This window comes from Ochotona curzoniae, unplaced genomic scaffold (genome assembly GCF_017591425.1).
Source record: "Ochotona curzoniae isolate NIBS_2020 unplaced genomic scaffold, NIBS_Ocur_1.0 scaffold_4505, whole genome shotgun sequence".
NCBI lineage: Eukaryota > Metazoa > Chordata > Mammalia > Lagomorpha > Ochotonidae > Ochotona > Ochotona curzoniae.
In genome coordinates this window covers 34,910,224-34,930,837 of record NW_024467118.1, presented here as the reverse complement: position 1 = coordinate 34,930,837, position 20,614 = coordinate 34,910,224, and the positions used below count along the sequence as shown (strand labels likewise).

The 20,614-nt window shown below is 37.7% G+C and overlaps 1 protein-coding gene across 3 annotated transcripts; it reads right to left on the bottom strand.

Moving 5' to 3' along the window:
• Positions 1-366: 366 nt before the first annotated feature.
• Positions 367-20,046, bottom strand: KCTD9 (potassium channel tetramerization domain containing 9). Of its 3 annotated transcripts, XM_040965815.1 has the most exons (13): positions 19,823-19,967; positions 14,512-14,633; positions 12,716-12,759; positions 10,844-10,864; positions 10,454-10,550; positions 9,795-9,853; positions 9,495-9,623; positions 6,970-7,037; positions 6,777-6,872; positions 5,985-6,134; positions 3,379-3,484; positions 2,594-2,727; positions 367-2,294 (listed from the first exon to the last, which is right to left on the bottom strand). In XM_040965815.1, exons 1-13 carry the CDS (start codon positions 19,868-19,870, stop codon positions 2,178-2,180), a joined length of 1,191 nt encoding a protein of 396 aa, XP_040821749.1. In that variant the 5' UTR covers positions 19,871-19,967; the 3' UTR covers positions 367-2,177. The 3 variants fall into 3 exon arrangements, with proteins under 3 accessions (XP_040821749.1, XP_040821750.1, XP_040821751.1); XM_040965816.1 differs by lacking the exon at positions 10,844-10,864 and having other exon boundaries at positions 19,823-19,957; XM_040965817.1 differs by lacking the exons at positions 5,985-6,134; positions 10,844-10,864 and having other exon boundaries at positions 19,823-20,046.
• Positions 20,047-20,614: the final 568 nt, after the last annotated feature.

Here is a 20,614-nt window from a genome sequence, read left to right as displayed (position 1 = left end):
TGGTGTGAGTGAAGGCTTAACTCACTAAGCCATGGCACTGACCATGGTGGATATTATTTATCCACCTTAATAATTCTTACTGGTAACCGTTCATTGGCTTAAGAGTAACAAACTGAAATACTGGAAGGCAAGTCTCTCCTTTTAGGAGAATGAGTCAAGTTACCTCATTTATTTAGAATAGCAGATAAATGCTGTTTAAAAGACATAAATTGATTTTTATGGCACTTCCCAAGAGGCTAATCTGTAACACATGTTATGCTATATTTCCTTGTCCATTCAGTCTGTCACTCCTAGTCACCAACACATATTTTAGAAATGAATTCAAAGACACATAATGTGCTGATTTTCAAAAGGAAGAGAAGAAACTTTTTTCAACATTTCATATTGTTTATTAATGTAGTATACATTAACTCCAACGTCTGCAGTTTCTAAGCACACTGTGTGTAGATCTTTCAGCTCCTTGTGCACTTGTGCAGTTTTACGTTTGTCTACAGAGGTACCCTTAAATGAATGAACAACACATTCTATAATTATTGAAAATATAGTACTGAGTAAAATGATTTAAATATAATTTAGGCACATACTGATTATGAAAATAGATATCTCTCAATACAATACTTCTCTGTCTTGGTAAAAATAATAAAGCAAAGAAAATATTTCATTTCTAAAGTTGCTTTCCTTCCCTGGTAAAGGTCTGATTTCCTCCCACTATGCATATGTACCCTTTACTGTTCAGGAAAGCTTTGCATATGTAGATATAGAAGAATAAGCTACTCAAATACTAAAGATATGTCATTCTCCCAAAGGAGACAAAAGTGGTTTTTAATGATCCATTGCCTCCAGGTGATAAGTCTGTAGATTTCAGAGCCCATTTGGATCCAGCTGTATTCCTACTCTTGGGGCAGACCTAAGGATATAACGTTATTGGTGGGCAGGTACAGTCCCCATTTCTGTTGTTGCAGAGAATGATTAAAAAACAGGTCTAAAATTTATTTTAAAAAAAACCATAAAACTTAAGTAAAACAACCACAGGTGCTCACTGGAGTCACTAGTATTACATTATGGGCCAGCGAAACACCTTTACTTTCAACGATTAAATTTGGAGCAGCAGCTGTAATGCAGCTCATAGTTTAGAAAACTGCATTCCCTACCGCTGACTTCAGGCTTCTGCCTGCTCAAAGGTGACTTTGCAATATCCGTTCACATCTTATAGCTTTGATTGTAGTATATTTAGAATTACCACCTAGTACTAAGCTGATTCTGTTTAAACTATTTTCTATTTGAATTAAATGAATATTAATGATGCATCTTGGCTTTTTAGCTTTGAAGTATCTTCCTCTGTGTTGACTGTGAAACTAGCAGACCAGTTGTGTAACTGGGGCTGCACGGCGTAGTGTTGAATGGAACCTGCCTGGGATGAAATCCCGAGGAATGCTTATTTCAAAGCTGAGGCCAACAATACTTTCTTCATCTGGGGAATCCCAGTATACCTTCAGAATGCTAACGATGCACAATGGCATCTTTCCTTTCATTGTCTCAACCAGTAAGAATGGGATATACCTTTAATTTAGCTAATATTTTGTTCCAGAAAGTAAACATCATAAAAATGAACCTGAAAAGAGAAAGCCTTAGGCAATCTGATCTCACCATATTCATATGCTGTGACAAGTATTTAAAAGAGGGAGGCATCACTAAAGCTATTTATAAACCTGAACAACCTTTTCAAAGTTTTCATAAAGTTTAACAATTTAAATATCCATACTGCATCTACGTATTCAATAAATATAATTGCATATGTTGTGCTTTTCATAAATTAAAATCCTCAAATGCATCTCAAATCAAGATGGCATTTCCACACCATGCCTGTTTAAAAGCAAATATAATAGACACTATTCCTGGTCATACAGCCAGGCAGCTTTCCCATCGCACTCAAAAGGCAGCAATGCAATCTAATTTTCCTACTTCTATTAAAGGAGTGCTTTTCTGTTCAATCAGAATGTGGCAAAAGAGTCCATTTTTTCCCTTTATGCACCGCTGAGAACAAGCACAACCATTAAAATGGTTTTAACATTCCTTTACAGTGCTATTTCTTCTAGACAGCTGAGTGGGTGGAGAAATAAAAATGATAAGAAAAACATTTTCCATCTAGGACATCTTCCCGCATTCCCTCAGATTTCTCATCTAACACTCTGTGACATGTGTAGTGGTGTCAGCATCTCCTCGAATATGGCTCCCTTCACGTTGGAGCCTCGCAGGTTGGCTTCTTGAAGGTCGCACCCAGACAGGTCACAATTCTGCAAGACAGATTAAGAACAATGTTATGTAATTCTGAGAAAGACCACCAGCCTCCCCCCCCAAAAAAAAACATAGAAATTAAATCAAATTCAGGATTGGTATCTGTGATTTGGGCACCCGAATCCTGCTCTAGAATGCCAATCAGTTTAAATAAGCAACTGAAAGGAGAATAGCCCTGTAGCTGCTGGCATGTTACCTGGCAGTTTTATCATCCAACTTCATTATGATTCCCATAGTTTTTGCATTAGATACTCAGGACTTTTCACCGAACCAGAAGCTTTCATTGTTGGGAACTCACCTCTAAGTCAGTTCCTGCCAGAGTTGCTCCTCGGAGGTTGCAGTTCTTCAACTTGGCATTTTTTAAAGTGGCAACTCTCAGGTTAATTCCTGTCATTTGACTTCCTTCCATGTCCACACCTTTCAGGTTAGCACCTATAGCAAACACATTTTGGGAATAGTTTAACTGAAAAATATTATCTGCTTTCAACAAATTGAAAGATGACTTAATGCAGGTCTTCTTTAACTTTTGGAAATCTAAGTCTCTCAACCAACTTACAGATAAAGAACTCAATATTAGGAAATGGTTTGATTATGCAATCATTAGAATGTTTTCATCAATACTTTTGAGTGGAGGAATCAATTACCTTATGAGTCAGTACTTCTAAAGCCCATTTAAGTTTATAGCAATGAAGATAAGCACTATGTCTCAAAAAACATACAACAAAGTGACCAATTCATAGGTATAACAATGTAATGAGTTAATAAAATGTTAAAATATGACACAAAGAACTCCTTTCTGGTTTTGTGCAAACTGAAATTTTTCCTTTTAATCAATATGAGAATATCTGCTCTCCAAAGTTTAAGATATAGACATTCAATTCTTCAACTCAAGCTCCATCAAATTTTCAAAGTTTGATTTCTTGAATTCTTAGTTCTGATTACTATTTGAATGAGGCAAGTGGAAGCATCTTACTCTATGTTCTTACAGCTGCCCTGTTTTACTCTTCACAGTCACATTGCTGAGATTTTAACATTATGATCTGGTTTTACCAAAGGACATGTATTCACAGAGGGGGATCTCACCTTCTAAATTAGCTTTAAGACCAGACGGATCCTCAAAATTACACAGTTTCAGGGATGCTCCTTCTGCATTAGAACAGAGCATCTTAACTCCCTGGAGATTTGCACACTGCAAAGAGAGAAGTTTTGGCTTTAGGGGTCACAATTTTCTCAAGAATTGGCTGAAACAGTTAAAGATTGAGAGGGAGGATAACCTCAATTAAAAATACTTGCAGTCAATGATTTTTTTTTAAAAAGACTAATAATTGACTCTAATAAGAACTGTGAATATTTTACAGAAAGAGCTCTTTTATAGAACTATGTTAAAACACACACACACCAAAAAAACAACAACAAAAAACAAATGCCAAAGTAATAGCATGCCCAGTTCACATGGAACATAAAATGTTTAGATTGAAACCTAGGAGAAGGTATTTTTTTTTAATATATTCTTTGTTTATATGGTTAGTTGCACCTTGCAATTTCTCATATTTTATGCTAGTCGGTATTCTTCTTCCCCATTTTTCAAAACTACGTTAAGATAGGTTATTTCTTCCTAGAAATGAGTGTTAATTTATGACATTAATATACTTATTTTGCCTTATTAAAATACTGTCTAGCCTGTCAATTGCTTGCCTCTATTTTACTGTAACATTTTAAGGTTTTTGAATGGTGTTGCCCTCATGAAATTACACCGACCTGTTCATAAAAAGATTATACTTTTTAAGCGGCCCTCACCTTTATGACACAAATAAAAAAATATTTACAGATAAAATAATCAATTGCTTTAACAACCTGTGACAAGATATGGACCAAACAAACTATGTGTTGTCAGAGCTTAGTAATGAGGTATGAGAGGGCTTCATGACTATTTTATTTCTATGTATGTTTGACATTTTGAGTGGAAAAATCATTAAAAATAAAATACAGATTTTTGGGTCTAGTTTCAACTCTGCATAAAAAGCAGCCTTTTGGTATTGCAGAAGCCTCTAGGTTTAATATTTTCAAAATGTGGAACAACAGGTTATACTAAATAACCATTCCAGTTTTCAACAATTTCTAGGAAAATTGTTCCATAGCTCTTGGACTTGCAATTCAGTTAAGAAGCAAAAGCTGAATCACTGTATCAGCTTCCACATGCTAGGCAAAGTCAGTAAAGGAAGGCATACTTGTAAAGAGAAACACTTTACAGGCTGGGGCTGCTCAACAGTTTCAGCAGCTGACATCGTTTCAGTCATAGCCGACTGGAGGCTTCCAATGGCGATGTTTCAGAGCTCCTAAGGGAGAGCAGCAACTCCACAAACTGGATGAGGAGCTCAAGACCAGCATGCTTTGTGTGTCCTAGTGGGTGCAGAAGGCACCACACACCTCGTAGACTACAGCACAAATTACTACTCATCAGCAGCTGCCTTCAAGTGCAAATGACAATTAGAAATTAGTTTTTCCTCAATATACCTTATACACTCTGGACAATGGCTTTCAACATAAGCCATTTTATCAGTATGATAAAACACCACTTCAGTTGATCAAATACTTATGTACATACATACACATATATATTTGGCCTTCTCATTGGTTTATCATACAGACAGGAGAAGTACTAAGAGTCCCATATTACAGAGAAGAAAATGATGACTTACATTCACAGTAATATTGTACCTAAACACAACTCAAGATTGATTGCATTAAATGATCCAGGCTTTTTGTCTTTAACAAACCTGAGTTGCCTCTCAGTATTTAACTATTTTAAGAAAAATCTAAGTCCTTCAAAACTTTTTTTTTGTGTTTTTAGTCTTCTATTTTGTGTTGACAGTTCATCATAGTATGAAAGTTATTCAAATGTATACTAGACCAGCTTTCTATAAAATAAAATTTTACAGAAAGATAGATTTTTAAGGAATATAACCAAAATTATATTTAAATAGATGACTATCAAAAGCAGGATGTTCTATTAAGTATTCTTAATTCAAAAGGTAGACACATGGGTGCCAGCTCAGATCCTGGCTGATGGAGATCTCTCTCTCACCACCTCCCTGTAATTTTGCCTTTCAAATAAAACAATTCTTAAAAAAATGTGAAAAGACATACACATATGGATTTAGGGATTAAGAAACAAAATTTTTAGGTTTCACTATTGTATCTACATTTATCTGCCAACTCCAAATTCACACAGGTAATTATTGTATAAATATCCACACATATACAAAAAAAAGTTTGTATTTGCATACACAGCCATTTTGACAAACATGTAGAAAAAGGAAAAGCATCACTGAGATGCATCCATGTTTATTTCAAAATATCTCTCCCAGGTATCTCTACGCCATTACATTTTCCCACGTTCAAAATGAGGCTGAATAGAAAATTTTAAAGGTCCTTTTCAGCTGTATTGTTATAATTCACAGAAAATCCGAGTCCTGGATTTCATGATTAAATCTCTTATTAGTTTAAACCTGGCAGGTCTATGCTTAATGAAAGATATCAAAGTTGTAAAACCAACTCATTTCATTTTCAGAGCCCCTCATTTTATTACCAACAGAGCAAATGATCTATTTTCAATTAAAAGCTGTATGAGACTGATATCATTCCTGCTCTAAGACTACTTAATGCCTTCAAAATTTTATTTTTCTTACGTCAAGCACTGATCCAGAAAGATCAGCTCGCTCAAGATTTGCACAGCAAAGATTTGCATGTGCAAGGTTGCAGCGGCTTAAGTTGGCCATTTTGAAGTTAATATATCGAAGGTCCAAACGTGAAAGATCAGCACCACTGAAGTTTAAACCCTGAAATAAAAAACACAAATGACCACATGTTGAAACCATCTGCTTCTACTGAATTCAACTGCTATAGTTACCCACCAAGTTTTTGGAAGCAACTGGCAGTTCAGACTCTGGAGGTTTATTACAGAATATGATCAAATGGAAATTAGATACATGAAGTTTCTCTCATGGATTCCTCTTTAAAAAAACTGTATATTACACTACAGTAGGGCTATTCTAAGTTTCTAAAGAGAGATCTCTTTCATATACCTGCTGATATGTATTTACTGTTTTAGTAAATTTAGTAAATTTTATTAAGAAATGGTACTTTTTTCAAATTTACAAGGCTTTAATGCACAAAAATACAAAAGTGGCTGCTATTGACTAACCATGCCTGGCGACTGTGCAGACACTTTACTAACCTTTCTTTATAGCTGCAATTTCCGTGCATTACTCAGAACCTGCTACAGAAAGCACAGCTGAGCAGTAAGAAAGGCAGCTGCATCTCTTCGGTTAATCATTTCAGGACTAAACCGAAGCTTCGACCCACAGTTAAACTGTACCTTGTATGAAACAGGTAAAGCAAGTTCAGCCCCTAGAAGAATATAAAGCTTTGTTTATACATCTGCTGGCACAAACAACTGAGTAACAATGTGCTGTAATTACCTGGCAACGCAGTTCTGATTTGGTAGGAGTTGCTAGCAGGAACCGGACAAATTCTTTTCGGGATATTGGTGAATGATCCTCTGGTGGTTGAGAATTCTTAAAAAAAACAAAAAAAAGATAGTAAGAAATTATTAGTGGGTCATTTTGAGAAATAAAGTACAAAAAGTATCATACTGGTTCAAAACAACCTTACCTTTATTGCTACTTCCAGGTGCTCAATCAGTGAATCAATTCCAAAAAACCTGGCTTCTTCCAACACACCTATCAGAATAAAAGTGATTTGGCTTTCACAGAGAATTATGCATTGTGATACTTGTACAAATGTTTATGTTAAATTCTCATGATGGAATGTGGGCAGTCAATATGGAAGAAAGCAACTAATGTTCAGATTTACACATAGGATACTGATAAAATGTTTGTTACAGGTTTTCCTGTACAAGAAAAACCAGAAAAGTAATAAATGAGACTACCTTCCATATCACAAAATTATTACTGGTAATTATCTTACACAAAGCATTGAAAAATCTTAACCCACATATTTCTAAGACAACCAATTCAGTGTTATTTTGTGAACTAATAAAATGATTAGATTTCTCAATTAACATTTACTTTTTAATGGAGCAAATCTGATTAGGTTTGCTACAAGTATCTTTTACTTAATCAGAAAATGATAGAAATGAACCAAAATTTAAGCTGGCCTTACAAAAAAAGCCAAAATGTAATTTAGAAACTTTTCCACTCAAAAATAAATATTTTAAAAATGTTTTTAAGTTATAAAAGGAATTTCATGTACAGTTTCCTTGACTGAATTTTTTTAAAGCTTGGTAAAAAACAACTACCATGCATTCTTCACGTTAATTGATATGTTTATATTTTCTATCTGTGAATAAACATCATAAGAGTATGCAGAAATTGATTTGGCACCCATTACTCTTCAAATGAAAACTTCAGTTACTCAATTTGCTGAGTTTATTAGGCAAGGAACCATTCTGGATTTAAGAATTACAAAAATGGAAAAGACTTCCCTTTAAACAGTTTTAAGCTAGTGTCACCAGATATACAGAAAGCCACAGCAGTTATTTGGGAAAGATATGATCCTTGCTGCAAAAATCAAACTGTACTTGCAATAATCCTCTTGTGAAACAACATTCTCTTAAGGGAGCTCCTCTGGCACACCTGCCAGTGCAGATGGTACCAGCTCATCCCCGGGCTCCTCCTGGCCTTCTGGCCTCCGCCTTTTCCTTTCACAGCAGCTTGTTTTGGTCCTGGGGACTTTGCTCTGGTCCTAGATTCCTGATAATGCTCACTGTGGGAAGTATCAGGTGAGGCTTCAAATACCTGGGTCCTTGTCATCCCCAGGAGAGACAGAACTGCAAACTCAAGGAAAACGGTTCCCCTCCCTGTGTGGGAGACCTGGTGTAAGCTGCTGGCACTTGGCTTTGGATAAGCTCAGCTCCAGCTGTTGTGGCCATTTAGGGAGTAAGCCAGTGGATGGAAGACCTTTCTGTAAAATTCAACTTTCAAATAAAAATTATTCTTAAAAAAAAAAAAAAAAAAAAAAGCAGCAGCAGCTCCGAGGATCCAGGGGACTAAACTTGGTCTGATGTTAGCATGTGCAGAGGTGTAAAGAGTGGCAGTCTTTGGCTCATCTACCGTTTTCCACTGCTTTCAAAGGCCATGAGCAGGGAGGTAGGCAGAAGTGGAGCAGCTGAGACATCAACAGGTGTCTATATGGGATGACAGCACTGCAGACTGAGGTTTAACTTGCTGTACAACTGCACCAGTCTGCCCCTCCCCCGCCATAGCTTTTTAATATTTAACTACTGCTTTATGAAGGCTTTAGCTTACATTTTCCCGAAAACCCTCACAAAATCTTGTGAAACAGGTAGTGATGAAAGCATTTTTACTTTTTATTATTTTTGATGGTTCATTACTTGAAAAGCAGAGCGAGAGACAGATCTTCATCTCATCCACTCCCCAAAGGCTCATAACAACCAGGGCTGGGCTGGACAGAATTCTAGAATCCAGAATGACAACCCAATCTCCCAAAGAGGCCCCAGTGTATCTTCTGTTGCCTCCTAAAATACTTTAACAGAGAGCTGGATTAGAAGCTGAATAGCCAGGACTTAAACTGGAAATGTAGCAAAGGATGCTGGAGTTGCAAACAGTAGTTTACCTGACTCCACCACAACACTGGCCCAACGGAGAATTTTTTACACTTCATTTTTCAAAGGGGCCTCAGAAACACTTTCTAGTCAACTGTAGAACTGAAACTCTAATATGATTCTATAAATCCAAAGCATGGCTTTCCCTCTTGACCACCCTCCTTCTCAATATAACCATTAGGTCTGTAACTGCAAGTTAAGTCAGAGTCACAATTCAACATTTAACAAATTCCTTAAAGCCTTCCTATCTCTGTGATAGAATCTAAAATTAAAATTAGTGAGTTAGGCACATAAATACTACACAGAAAGACAGAAAAATGTTGTACACACATTCATATCTCTAAAAGATAATAGATACCTGTACCAATATCTATTTCTGAACCTACATAAGTATATATATATATACACACACACTTATATATATATACATATATATAAGCAGTTCCTTTTTAAAAATGGAAGATACACTTTTACTCCCTGAGAATATTCACTGCTAAGTTAAACAAAAACCTTAAACTTAAAAAAAATGTGAAGAATTATGTTGAAAACTCACCCAGCAAATTAATACCATCATTTACAATGAGCTGCCCATGACGCAAGTAGTTCAAAATAGGTTCAAAGTACTCAGGACTTCGGTCAATTAAGAAAGCCCCTCTATGATCCTGCTTATTTCCCCAAACACCTGTATGTTCAGGATAAGGGAGAAATTGGTGGAAGATAAATTACATGTCAGCAAATTTTACTCTAGGAAAAATTATTGGCATCACTGAAAAGTACAAAAGATCATGAATTACAAAGTCAACATAGGTACAAATATACCACACAAAATGTGAAGACAATGACTTAGGCTCACCTTTGTCCTTGAACATGTGGGCCAGCATACTGTCAGGTTCTTTATTCACTAAAGTGCTCCTAAGAATTCAGGGAAAAAATTTGATTTCTCCATTTGTCTTTATAAACAAACATATTTAACTCAAGAGTATATTCATTCAATCTCAGGTGCTCTCTCAAAAAGCTGCATGCTACAACCGGGTAGGAGATGCTGGGAAACAGACGTGCAGTAAGTTGCCATTTAAGAAGATCCCTTCCAATCTGGTACTACCTTTGATTTAAAAATTATTTTAGTTTCTTCTACTGTAAATATTAGTTTCTTTCACTGTAACTACCGACCTATCGTTCTGGTAAGCTATTAGAGTTTACCAGTTACCATCTGAACTTATACTTTCTGATTTCTTTAGTGTAAACTATAATTTCTAAAAATTTCAGGATGTTAGTTTTTACTTGTATTATGTATATTATTCAATTTCTGAAAAGCGTGTTCTAAAACATTGAATTCACACTTTTAAGCCTTTATAGATAACTTAAAAATTTTTTCTCAAAATGGTTCAGATTATATATTACATTTAAGCAGCATCTGAATATCTTAAGGAAATCAGCAAATTGAAATGTAACAAATGGATATGCACAGTACCGCTTTTACATGCACGCACACATACACACAAACACACCTACCGTGTAGTTGTAAAGTACCGCCCTCCGACATTTAACGTTAGCCAGTCTGTGTGGGATCCTAACAGCCCTTCAGCTGGTCTAGAATCGGTCTGAGGATCTAGAGGCAACATGTAGGAAAAGAAAAACTAAGATGTGGAATTCTGTAAATTTGGTAATAGTATAATTCTTGAAACATAATTTGTGTCAGGCCGGGAAAGGATTTTCAAGTACTGAGCCACACAACTGCTAAAATGTGCAAGATGCCAGAGAATACTTTCCTGACAGGTTCTTTGTAAGTAATGCATCAGAGAAAATGTTTTAGATGAAAACTGGACACAACAAAAGGTAAGCATTCAATATAACACTTCAAAAAGTTTGTGGAACATTAAGAGACACACATTTTCTACGAACCTTTTAAAGATTCTTTGTATCCTTGAGAAAAAGTAAAAACATATGAGGATCTTTTAGGGGGAAAGTACAGTACTTTGATGCTTACATATTCTTATGATAAATAATACAATTATATTGTCAAAAGAAATGAGTATGGGCAAAAGAATCTAATTGCTTTCATTAACGATACTAGGACTGAAAATATTAGGATTATCACTCTCACACTTTTATGCATTATTTTGTGTGAGTTGAAGTAAATGAGCAATTATTTGGTATAGTTCTATCATTCTCTCTGTCCAAAAATCAAGATTATTGATATAAAAGGAAGAAGAAATAAGGCAGATGAGGTTAAATAAAAACACTATAATTGTGAATATAGTTCATGAGTTATTATATCTACCTAAATCATATATAGCCTACACTATCAAGCAGGAATATTATAAATCAATTTTATCTCTAGTTAGATACAGATTTCCAATTTTACCCCTAGAAGGACCCAGTAAGAATTATGAATCCAGTAGCAAAGAACCTGCCTAGCACCCATATCATGTCTTGAAGTGATGCTGACCACACTGAACACTGATGTAGATCTGATACAGGGATAAATACCTTTTTTCCCCCCCAAAGCTGGCAGTCTTGTCAATCTAAGTCTCCACCTGCAGTGCCAGCATTCCTTATGGACGTCAGTTTGACCTGGCTGCTCCAGTTCCTATCCAGCTCACTACACATGACCTGGGAAATCAGTGGAGCATGGCTCAGGTCCTTTGGTTCCTGTACTCACATGAGAGACCTGGAACAAACTCCTGGCTTCAGATCAGCTCAACTCTGGCTGTTGCGGCTATTTGGGGAGCGAATCAGTGGATGGCAGATCTCTCTTTCACTTTAACTTTTTCTGTAAATCTGCCTCTCAAAATGAATACATTTTTTAAAAAAAAAAGTAACTGTAAAACACTAAGGTGATAGTTTTAAAAGGACTTGAAGTGGTCTATTGCTATTGGCTAAAACAATCTGAGTGTCAGTAAATGCACAATTTATAATAATAAGCAAATAAAAAACCGATATTGACTTATCATTTTAATAATCTTTATTTTGTAGTTTGCAATGAGCCAACTGCATGACCACTCTATGAGGGAGATGCATGAAAAAGACAAAGAATAGATTTTTCTCAGTTTTCAACACAAATGATAAACATGCACTTTGTCTATGTTGGCAAGTGCCTGAACAAAGGTTCTGACAATCACCTCTATTCACCAAGCTCAGTCACTGGAATGCCTTTTAAAAATGCCTAAGCAAATATTTGGGGTGTGATTGCATAAACCTTAAATAAACCAAACCCTAATTTAAAAAATACTTGCCTTAAGTATTTTTTGCCTTAAGACTCGGGTTTTTATTTTTGAGTTATACAACTGTTAAAGATATTTTCCAAATCAAGGAGGAGTATGTGTGTTTTCCTATTGGTGTGGATGACACCAAGTCTTTTCATGAGTGATTTGATGTGTTTTGATCTCTGTAGAAGATTTTCAAACACTTCTCAGGCAAATAATAGACATTTATAAATATGTGATATAACACTCAGAAATTTTGAAAATTGCTATCAAAGAGAAAACTTCAAAACAGCTGTAGTCTCTAAAATAAAAATTACCCTATCATGTCATAGTTAACATCAGAGCTTCTTAAAAGCATGTAGAAGAGAGGTATCTATATTGAAATATGATTATATAAATTTACAGTAGACTCTAACACACACTCAGTTCAGAATCAGAGAGTACGAAGACCTGAATATAATCACAATAGCATTTTAAGTGTTAAGCTTCACAAGTCCCTATAAAATCTCTGCCATTTCATCTTTTTTATTTTGGAAGACAAAATTGACTTTTTTAGGACGTCACTTACCAATAAATGGCTCTCCTTCACATACAAACAAAACATCATCATCCCTGGGGAAATCAAGATTTAAAAAAAGCCAAAATCAAAATCTAGAAATCACATTCATAATCTGCTGATTATAGGAACTATTCCTCAAATTATAGAGACTACAGACTTTGCCACACGGAAGCTAAGTTTCCAGTGCTTTGCTTAACCTGTGACTTTACTGTCTGCAGACTTAAATTCAAGTAAGAGCTTACATATGAAAATGTTTTTGATGTAAAAAAACCAACAAACCAAAAACCCATTATATGAATCATGGTAATTTGTCCTTTTATTTGTTGAACGATGAGTCGTATTAATATGATCAAAGGACAGAATGAAAAGCCAGAATCAATTTTCCTGTTTTCATCAAAGTTCATATTTTAATTTTCTTCCCTTAAATAAATGATTAAGGCTCTTTCCCAAATCATTAGCTTCTCTGTGCCCTAAAAGAATAAAATTTCATATTAAATGCAGGATGCAAAGAATCTGAAGTAACTCTGTTACAGATAGGCTAATTCACCAAACACCCACCAGTTACCACATCTAAATAACTGTGCATAATTGACAATTCTGGGTTATCAGTGTATCCTCCTCCCCTACCCCACCTCTTCCCACCATGACAGTAAATAATGAAGCTACTATGAACCAGAAACTATCAAGCAGGAAGACATCTTAGAACTCAGAAGGCTTCAGTTATGACTTTGCATACTGTAGGTGTTATTTCCTATGACTTTGCAGGAACACACTGAATTCTTCTTAGAAGGGAGATCTGTGTTTTCTAAGTGGAAAACTAAGCTGATGTAGATCATTCAGTAATACTACTCAATTACAGGAACTGAAAGAAGCTGGGAGATGGATATTGGTGAATTATGAAATTCTCATTTATTTGGATTTGAAATGCAACTTATAATATCTTCTACTTGTTTACCATGTCAGTTAACTGTTTTAGACTACTACTAAAAACTTTTCTTTTTATTACCAAAAATCAACTACTAATCTATATGACTGGGGCAAATCACTTCTCAGCTACTCAGTGTCCTTGTTTGTATGTGGGAAGCTCATTCTGACCTAGAATCAAATAGAGGTGAAAGTTTGTACACAGGTGTAATTCAGAGCATCATTATCTTCATCAATTAAAAAAAATCCCATTCTTTGTTAATTAAATGACTCAGGCAAAGCAATGACAACATAGATGATGCAGTTAGTACTTAATTTGTGCTCCCTTCACTATCTTCTTTAAGTCACTTCCTAATCCAAAACTCTCTAACCTTGTGAGGCTAAAGTAAGGAAAACAAAAACACTTATTTTATGGAGACTAATATACCTAAAATAATTAAAAACAACAAAAAAGATTACTGGTGACTCATTGGTGGTATACCACACTAGCAAGCTTTCACGAGCACAGATCTCTGTAATGTTTATAACATTCAAAGTATTCTTAGAAAATGCATTTAACATTAAACAGTTGAAAATAAGAGGCCAATTAGAATTTAATGTTAAAAAATTGCAGATCCACCTTCTAGGGCTAAAAAGAATTTTTCTTAGCCACGTATGAACTAAGCAGAGAAACTATTAATATACCAGAGTGCAATAAAGCTTTTCTACTTCATTGTTATAGCCAAACTCAAAAGGATTTAAATCTCAAAGACAAAAATTTAAGTGCTCACTTGCCAAAATCGATTTTTCTTAATCATGATGAGACCACTGCTAAAGGGAAACAACACAGCACAGGGAGTCGAGGGTACAGTGTGGACAGCTTATACAAAGGTGAATGTTACCTGATCAAAGCAATATCATCAATCAGTCCACCTTTCCCATTATACACACTGGTGGCTTTTATGCCGAGTTTACTGCTGGCCACAGAAAGCAAGTCAGACAAAGTTCCATATACAGCAACCACCTGCAAACACACCAGATTAATTTGAATAACTTATATAATATATATTGAATTTTATTATCCATAAATTACAAATCTTCATACTACAGAGGGCTTAAAAAATAACTTCTAAGAAAAAAAAAACTTTATTGTAGAAAAGCCATTCTTTTCTACAATGATTCCAAGTCATTCCTAATGGGACTTACGTGTTTACTTAGGCACTAATACTGAAAAAATAAAAAAACTAGAGGCTAAGCAAAAATATACAATCTTTGCTTATACAAAAATATACAATCTCTGACGGCAAAAATATACAACTTTTTTTGGTTATTTATTTTTAAAATTTTAGTTTTGCTGATGTTTACATAGTTGATAAGGGATAGGAGGGCCAAGGATTAGGAAAACATGGGTGAGACCATTGTTTCCAAATTTTCTTTTTCTACCTCCTGGATCTAGGGGAAGGGTGGAGAGAAGGGGAGAAGCTGCACCCAGCCTCCACACTACCTCAGTACCCTGGGATTGAGAATGACCACCCGATGTCATCCCACGGTCCCCAGTGTGGAGCATGCTCCAAGGGTTCTGTTTAAGTGGATTAGATAGTTCTGAAATGCAGTTCATCTCACTGACAACAAATATCTGGGTGAATGGAGATTCTGACTATGTCAGCCAATGAACCTTGGAGCAATATACACTCTTAAGACAGGTGAAACAGTGTTCCCATTCTGAAGTAAGATAGACCTTCACTGAAATCTAGATTCTGAGCAAGCAACTCTTTATGCTCCTGTTGCTTTAAACAAACAGTAGCACCTACCCCGGGTCATTATGAGGATGAAGTGAGTTAAAGCATGATGACAACTCAGCAAAGTACCTAAGAACTTAACATGTCAGCCTTATATTTCTGTGTCATAAAAAGCATTTGCCTCTAGAATAGGATTAATTTAGTGCTGTGTATTGTATCATTTACTACATCAACTACCATAAGTTTCAACTTTCCATCTCATTAATTCTTCAACAACTACTTGTTTTCTAAAAGCCAGACTTTAGTATCTAACATTGTGAATATGCCATGGAGCTGGAAGCAATGTCCTGATCTGCCCTGGCCTGAGTAAAGCGCAATCTAGAATATATAAAGGTATATATAGCTGCTTAAGTTGGAGGTTGAGAATCCATATGTACATGAATTTCTACTCATCATTAACTATGGGTTCCCAGTGGCTGAGGTGCACTCTTGTACCACCATCAGTTATGACCTCGCAGTCATGAACAAAACACAGGTAAGGAGTTGCATATGATGCACCAACTGCTGACTTCCCAAGGACATTATATACAGATGCCATGTAAATGAGAAGAGGGGTTGGAGCCCTGCTCACCAGTGACAGAATGCCTTAGCTTGTCATCACTATCATGGAATACTTGAGCTCACCAACTTTGCAAGGAAATGGGTTTAGAAGATGCAAGATCCGGAGGTCCCACCTGGTGATAGCTTTCTGGGTGGCAGAGCATTGTGAAACACAAACCTGTCCACGGACTCTTAAAAAGCCAGGATTTGATGATGGGGGTTCCGACCCCCATGATCCAATCAAATCATGAGATGTGTTCTGCTTCTTGATTTATTAATTTTATCTTATTTTGTTTTCCAAATTTGCTATAATAAAGATGTATTATTATACAAAAACAAGATGCAGATTTAATCTCTATTGCTCTACTGATGAAATGTGTTCAAATCTGGTACCTCATAACCGAAACATATTTGTGATCTAATTATCAAAGCCAGAAGAAAACATTATTTCATGGATCAGGAGGATAAACATTAGTGCAGAATGAAAATGTTTCCCATTCCTCCTTTGTCTGTGATGTTTGGCATAGTGCCTCACACTCAGAAGGCACTTGGTAAACATTAGTAGAACCAGTTAATACGATATATAAAAGACCGTATTTGCATAGCTCATGATTACTCTGAAGTTTTAAGAAAGACTTGTGTATGGGAAATTTACATTGACATCAGGGAGCTCAGAAGCTGCCTCGACGTTCAGATGTCTGAGGACTTATTTAGATTTCTGTAATGCCAACCCTTATGGGGGAATATAAAAAAAAAGAGCAACAACAGGAATTGTGAGGCAAAGAGAAGGGATGAAAAGTCCATGCAAAACTGTGTCATTTGGGGGAAATGGACACATACAAACAAATGAAGTTATTCTAATTTACAATTATAGTCCTCAAATATTTTTGACTACCTATCCCATCTGTAAAGCATTTTTAGGCACGCGTTCAAATATTCCTATATTTACTTATAAAGTATATGCCACTTTTGGAAAGAGTCAACTTTTCGCAGGAAATTGTGAGGGCTTTCACAAACTTGACTTGAGTTGGCCATTAAAGACCCCTAAATATTTATCATTAAAATGTGAAGTACTGCTATAACATTCTGAAATGTCTTATCAACTAGCATGCTTCACCCTCATTGGGTTAAAGCATCAAAGAACAATATACACTTTAGGACAGTTAATGTTAATAGAAGGTACTCTGTACAATTTCAAATCATCTTCTTTACAACGTGGTACTTTCACACTTCTGAGATCCAAGATTTCTTTTTTAATCTTATCATTGTAGTAGCAGCTGTAGCTCTGCCAATTTATTGTTGTTTGCTTGGGATGGGGGAATTGTCTGCGATCAGCACTTTCTTGGAAGGAATCCTTTCCTGTCACTCAGCATTTATGTGAGTGTTAATTTGTTTAAAGCTGGATGGTAAGAATCTTAATGTGGTCCTTGCATGCTTCCAAATATAGTATGTTAAAAGGAACCAATCAGTGAGACAGACACTCCTAGGAACATGTTCACAGGGATGACCCTCCCTTCTCGCACAGACCAGTTGAGTGCTTCGTGGATGAAGGCACCTGTGTCTTTCCAGATTAGAAAACTACATTTTCTTATCACTTTATATATTTCTTACATAAATAACATAAATAAAGGTATAATGTTTCTTTCTCAATCCCAATGGATCATCTCCCACAACCTGTGGATGCTATCTGTTAAAATGCATAGTCCTCTCTTTGACGTTAAAAACAGTCACGAGGTACATTTACGCTATGTACAAAAAAAATGCACTGTGAGCACATGATGTAAAGACCCAGCTTGCAGAGTCTGGCCACTACTAAGTCAACTAGAACAGAGTGTTTCAAAGAGCAGAGACGATTCTTAGGACCAAGAAGCAAAAAACAGAACCGAGGGTGAACAAGGAGGCACTGCAGGTGCTTTATGCAGCAAATCAAATCTTTTTGGAGTAGCATTCCATTTCAGCATGTTCTCAACATGAGCAATGTTGTCTGTGATCAGGTGAACCTGGACTAAATATGGTCAGTTTATATATATATATAACTGTGGGTTGCTATATATTACTTGCACTCTGCGTGTGTCAAGGGTAATTATGCCTGTCCTTTTTAATCAACTCAGAGAAAACATAACTCGGCAGCGTTTGTCCCCAGCTAGGCAGCAAGATTTGTGGCAGGGTTTCTCTTAAATGTAGATGCATACTACTGTTCTCCAGTTGGATCTGTGTGATCTTTGCACCCAAACATTTCTTTTTCATTACTTCAAGTATATTTTTTTCCAACTTTCTGAGATTCTGTAGCAAAATATTTCAAAAAGAAATAATATTTAAACCCCCAACTCTATCCTATTTAAAGTTAGTGCAGCTGGAAAAACAAAACCAAACAAAATAATAAAATTGCTTTTAAAAGCATGGCTTTAAAAGACAGGTTTTTAAAAATCATATTAAAGGTAATATGGAAAAGACCACTGTAGTAGGTCCCAAATTGATGACATTTGGTATATTCTAAAGACATTTTAGAACATAGCTAAATATTTACAACTTGTTCTAACTATTTAGTCTTTGTTAGAATGCTCCAGCAAAGATGTTGGATAAAAAGGTCAACTGAGGTTTTAGAGGACATTGTATAGTTTTAACCTTGAACTCTCTTCTAGTAACAATGTAAGTTGTAGAGTATGAAGAGTTGATAACTATAAAAGGATTAACTAATAATAGAAATAATATTAACTTTGTGAGGCATGCTTTTAAGGCAGTACTCACAAAAAATGCAACAGCGTGAAATACTGCCACTCCTGCTTTTGTCTGAGTACTAAATCCCCGAGACCCGAACACACAATCCCCGTCAGCAATCCACACTTGTGGCTCACATTTTCAGGGTATGTTTACACAAAACTGCAGAGTAGTTGGAAAACCAACTTTATGCCATTGGGTAAGAGTGGTACTTAAAAACGTCCAACTTTTCCAGAAGGTGCAGGAAGCAAGAGTACTGTGACAGATCTGAGCAAGAGGCCAATCCACCTTTTAGTTTACGATTGTAAAGGCTGAGGTATTTCTGGGGATCATTTAGTCATACAGTGCACGCCTGTCTTAACACAGACAGAATTTTCCAGAGAAGCCCAACAACTTTCATGGGTGGGGCAAAAGGCCGAGAAGGAACAGGATTCATTTTGGCTTGCTCCAGCCATGCAGAAATATTTTTGCACCACACCCTCAACCAAGGCCTAACCCAGACAGGGCTACTGTCAAGTCAATCCAGTTTGCTCTGTGGTCACAGTCCCCGAAAGAACCAATATAAGCCGACATTATAAAAGGAGCACAGAAGTTTGGCAGCGGCGGGGTTTGGGGGGGATTGGGACACCTAAAAAAGAGGGAGGAAAAATCATCAAGAAAATGGTCCAAGCTGGCAAATTATCTATTCGACCTGGTGTTCGACTATTTTAGGTCTCCACTGGGAGTTTTACGCTGTTTAACTGATCAAGGGGACCACGTCCCCCTTTCTCCTGCAAACCATCACTCTGCCCCAAAGGGGCCGCTGGCGGGTGGCCCCCCGCAGCTCGGGCAGGGGCCGGGTCTTGGTGTGAAGTGGACCCTCGGCCGGGGCGCTCTCCGAGCCCTCCGTCCCTCCCGACCCACACCCTGGATTGGAGAACCTACGCCAGCGCCCAGGGCAAGCCGAGGAGTTGAAGTGCAGGTTGGGGCACAGCACCCCGCGGAGGGCGAGGACTCAGCACTGTCCTGCCGGGCGCCCCCTCAGCTCCGGCGCACGCCCACCTCTTACCTCCCAGCCCCTCTGCCCAACTTGCGCCCCAGTGCCCTGCCCCCGGTCGGGGATCGGCCGCTCTCGCCCCCACAGCGGGCCCGCCGCGCCTCCTCCAGACCCCCTTACCTTTCCATTCTTGGGGCTGCCGTTCAAGAACAGGGTCACCCTCCTCATCGCGCAGTCCCCGCCGGGTCCTGAGGGAGCCGCCACCCTCCCACTCCCTCCCGGTCCTCCTCCCACCTTCTTCTCCTCCCGCCCGACCCCTCCCTCCACCCACTCGGGCTCTCCTCCCTTCGCCACCTTCCTTCTTTTGCGGACACACCACACACACACACACACACACACACACCCGCGCGCGCGCGCTCACACACACACGCACGCCCCGTCCCACACCCCGGGCTTGGCCGGTCCTCCTTCCCACCCCGCCCCTAGGCGCCTCAGCCTGCCTGGGGCCCTTCCCCCACCGCTCCGAGACTGACCGGGAACTACACCAATCAAGCCCCGTCTCCGGCCAGAGCTCCACCAATGAGCAGCCCTCGATGGGTGGGTTCTGACCAACCCAACTCGGATGGAGGGAGGGAAGAGAAGCCGAAAGCAAGTAGACGGGAAGCGGCCTCAGCCAATCAGAGAAGAAGCTAGAGTCGAGCGGCGGCTCTAAGCATTAGTGAGCAGGCGCACTACCTAGACTAGGTAGTTCTCATCTGCATAAGAAGGCGGAGTTTGAGGAAAAGAGGTGGAGCACTGGGAGGAACCCAAACATCGGTCAGTACCTCCTCCTCCCATTAATCCGCCCATATTTCCAGGTTACGTAGGAAACGGCTGTTCTCGGGATTGGCTAATTGAGTCAGAGCCGGCCCGTCGTTCTATCGGGATTGGTCAATGATTCTTTTTAAAGTTTGCGTTCTCCAATCGCAGGGA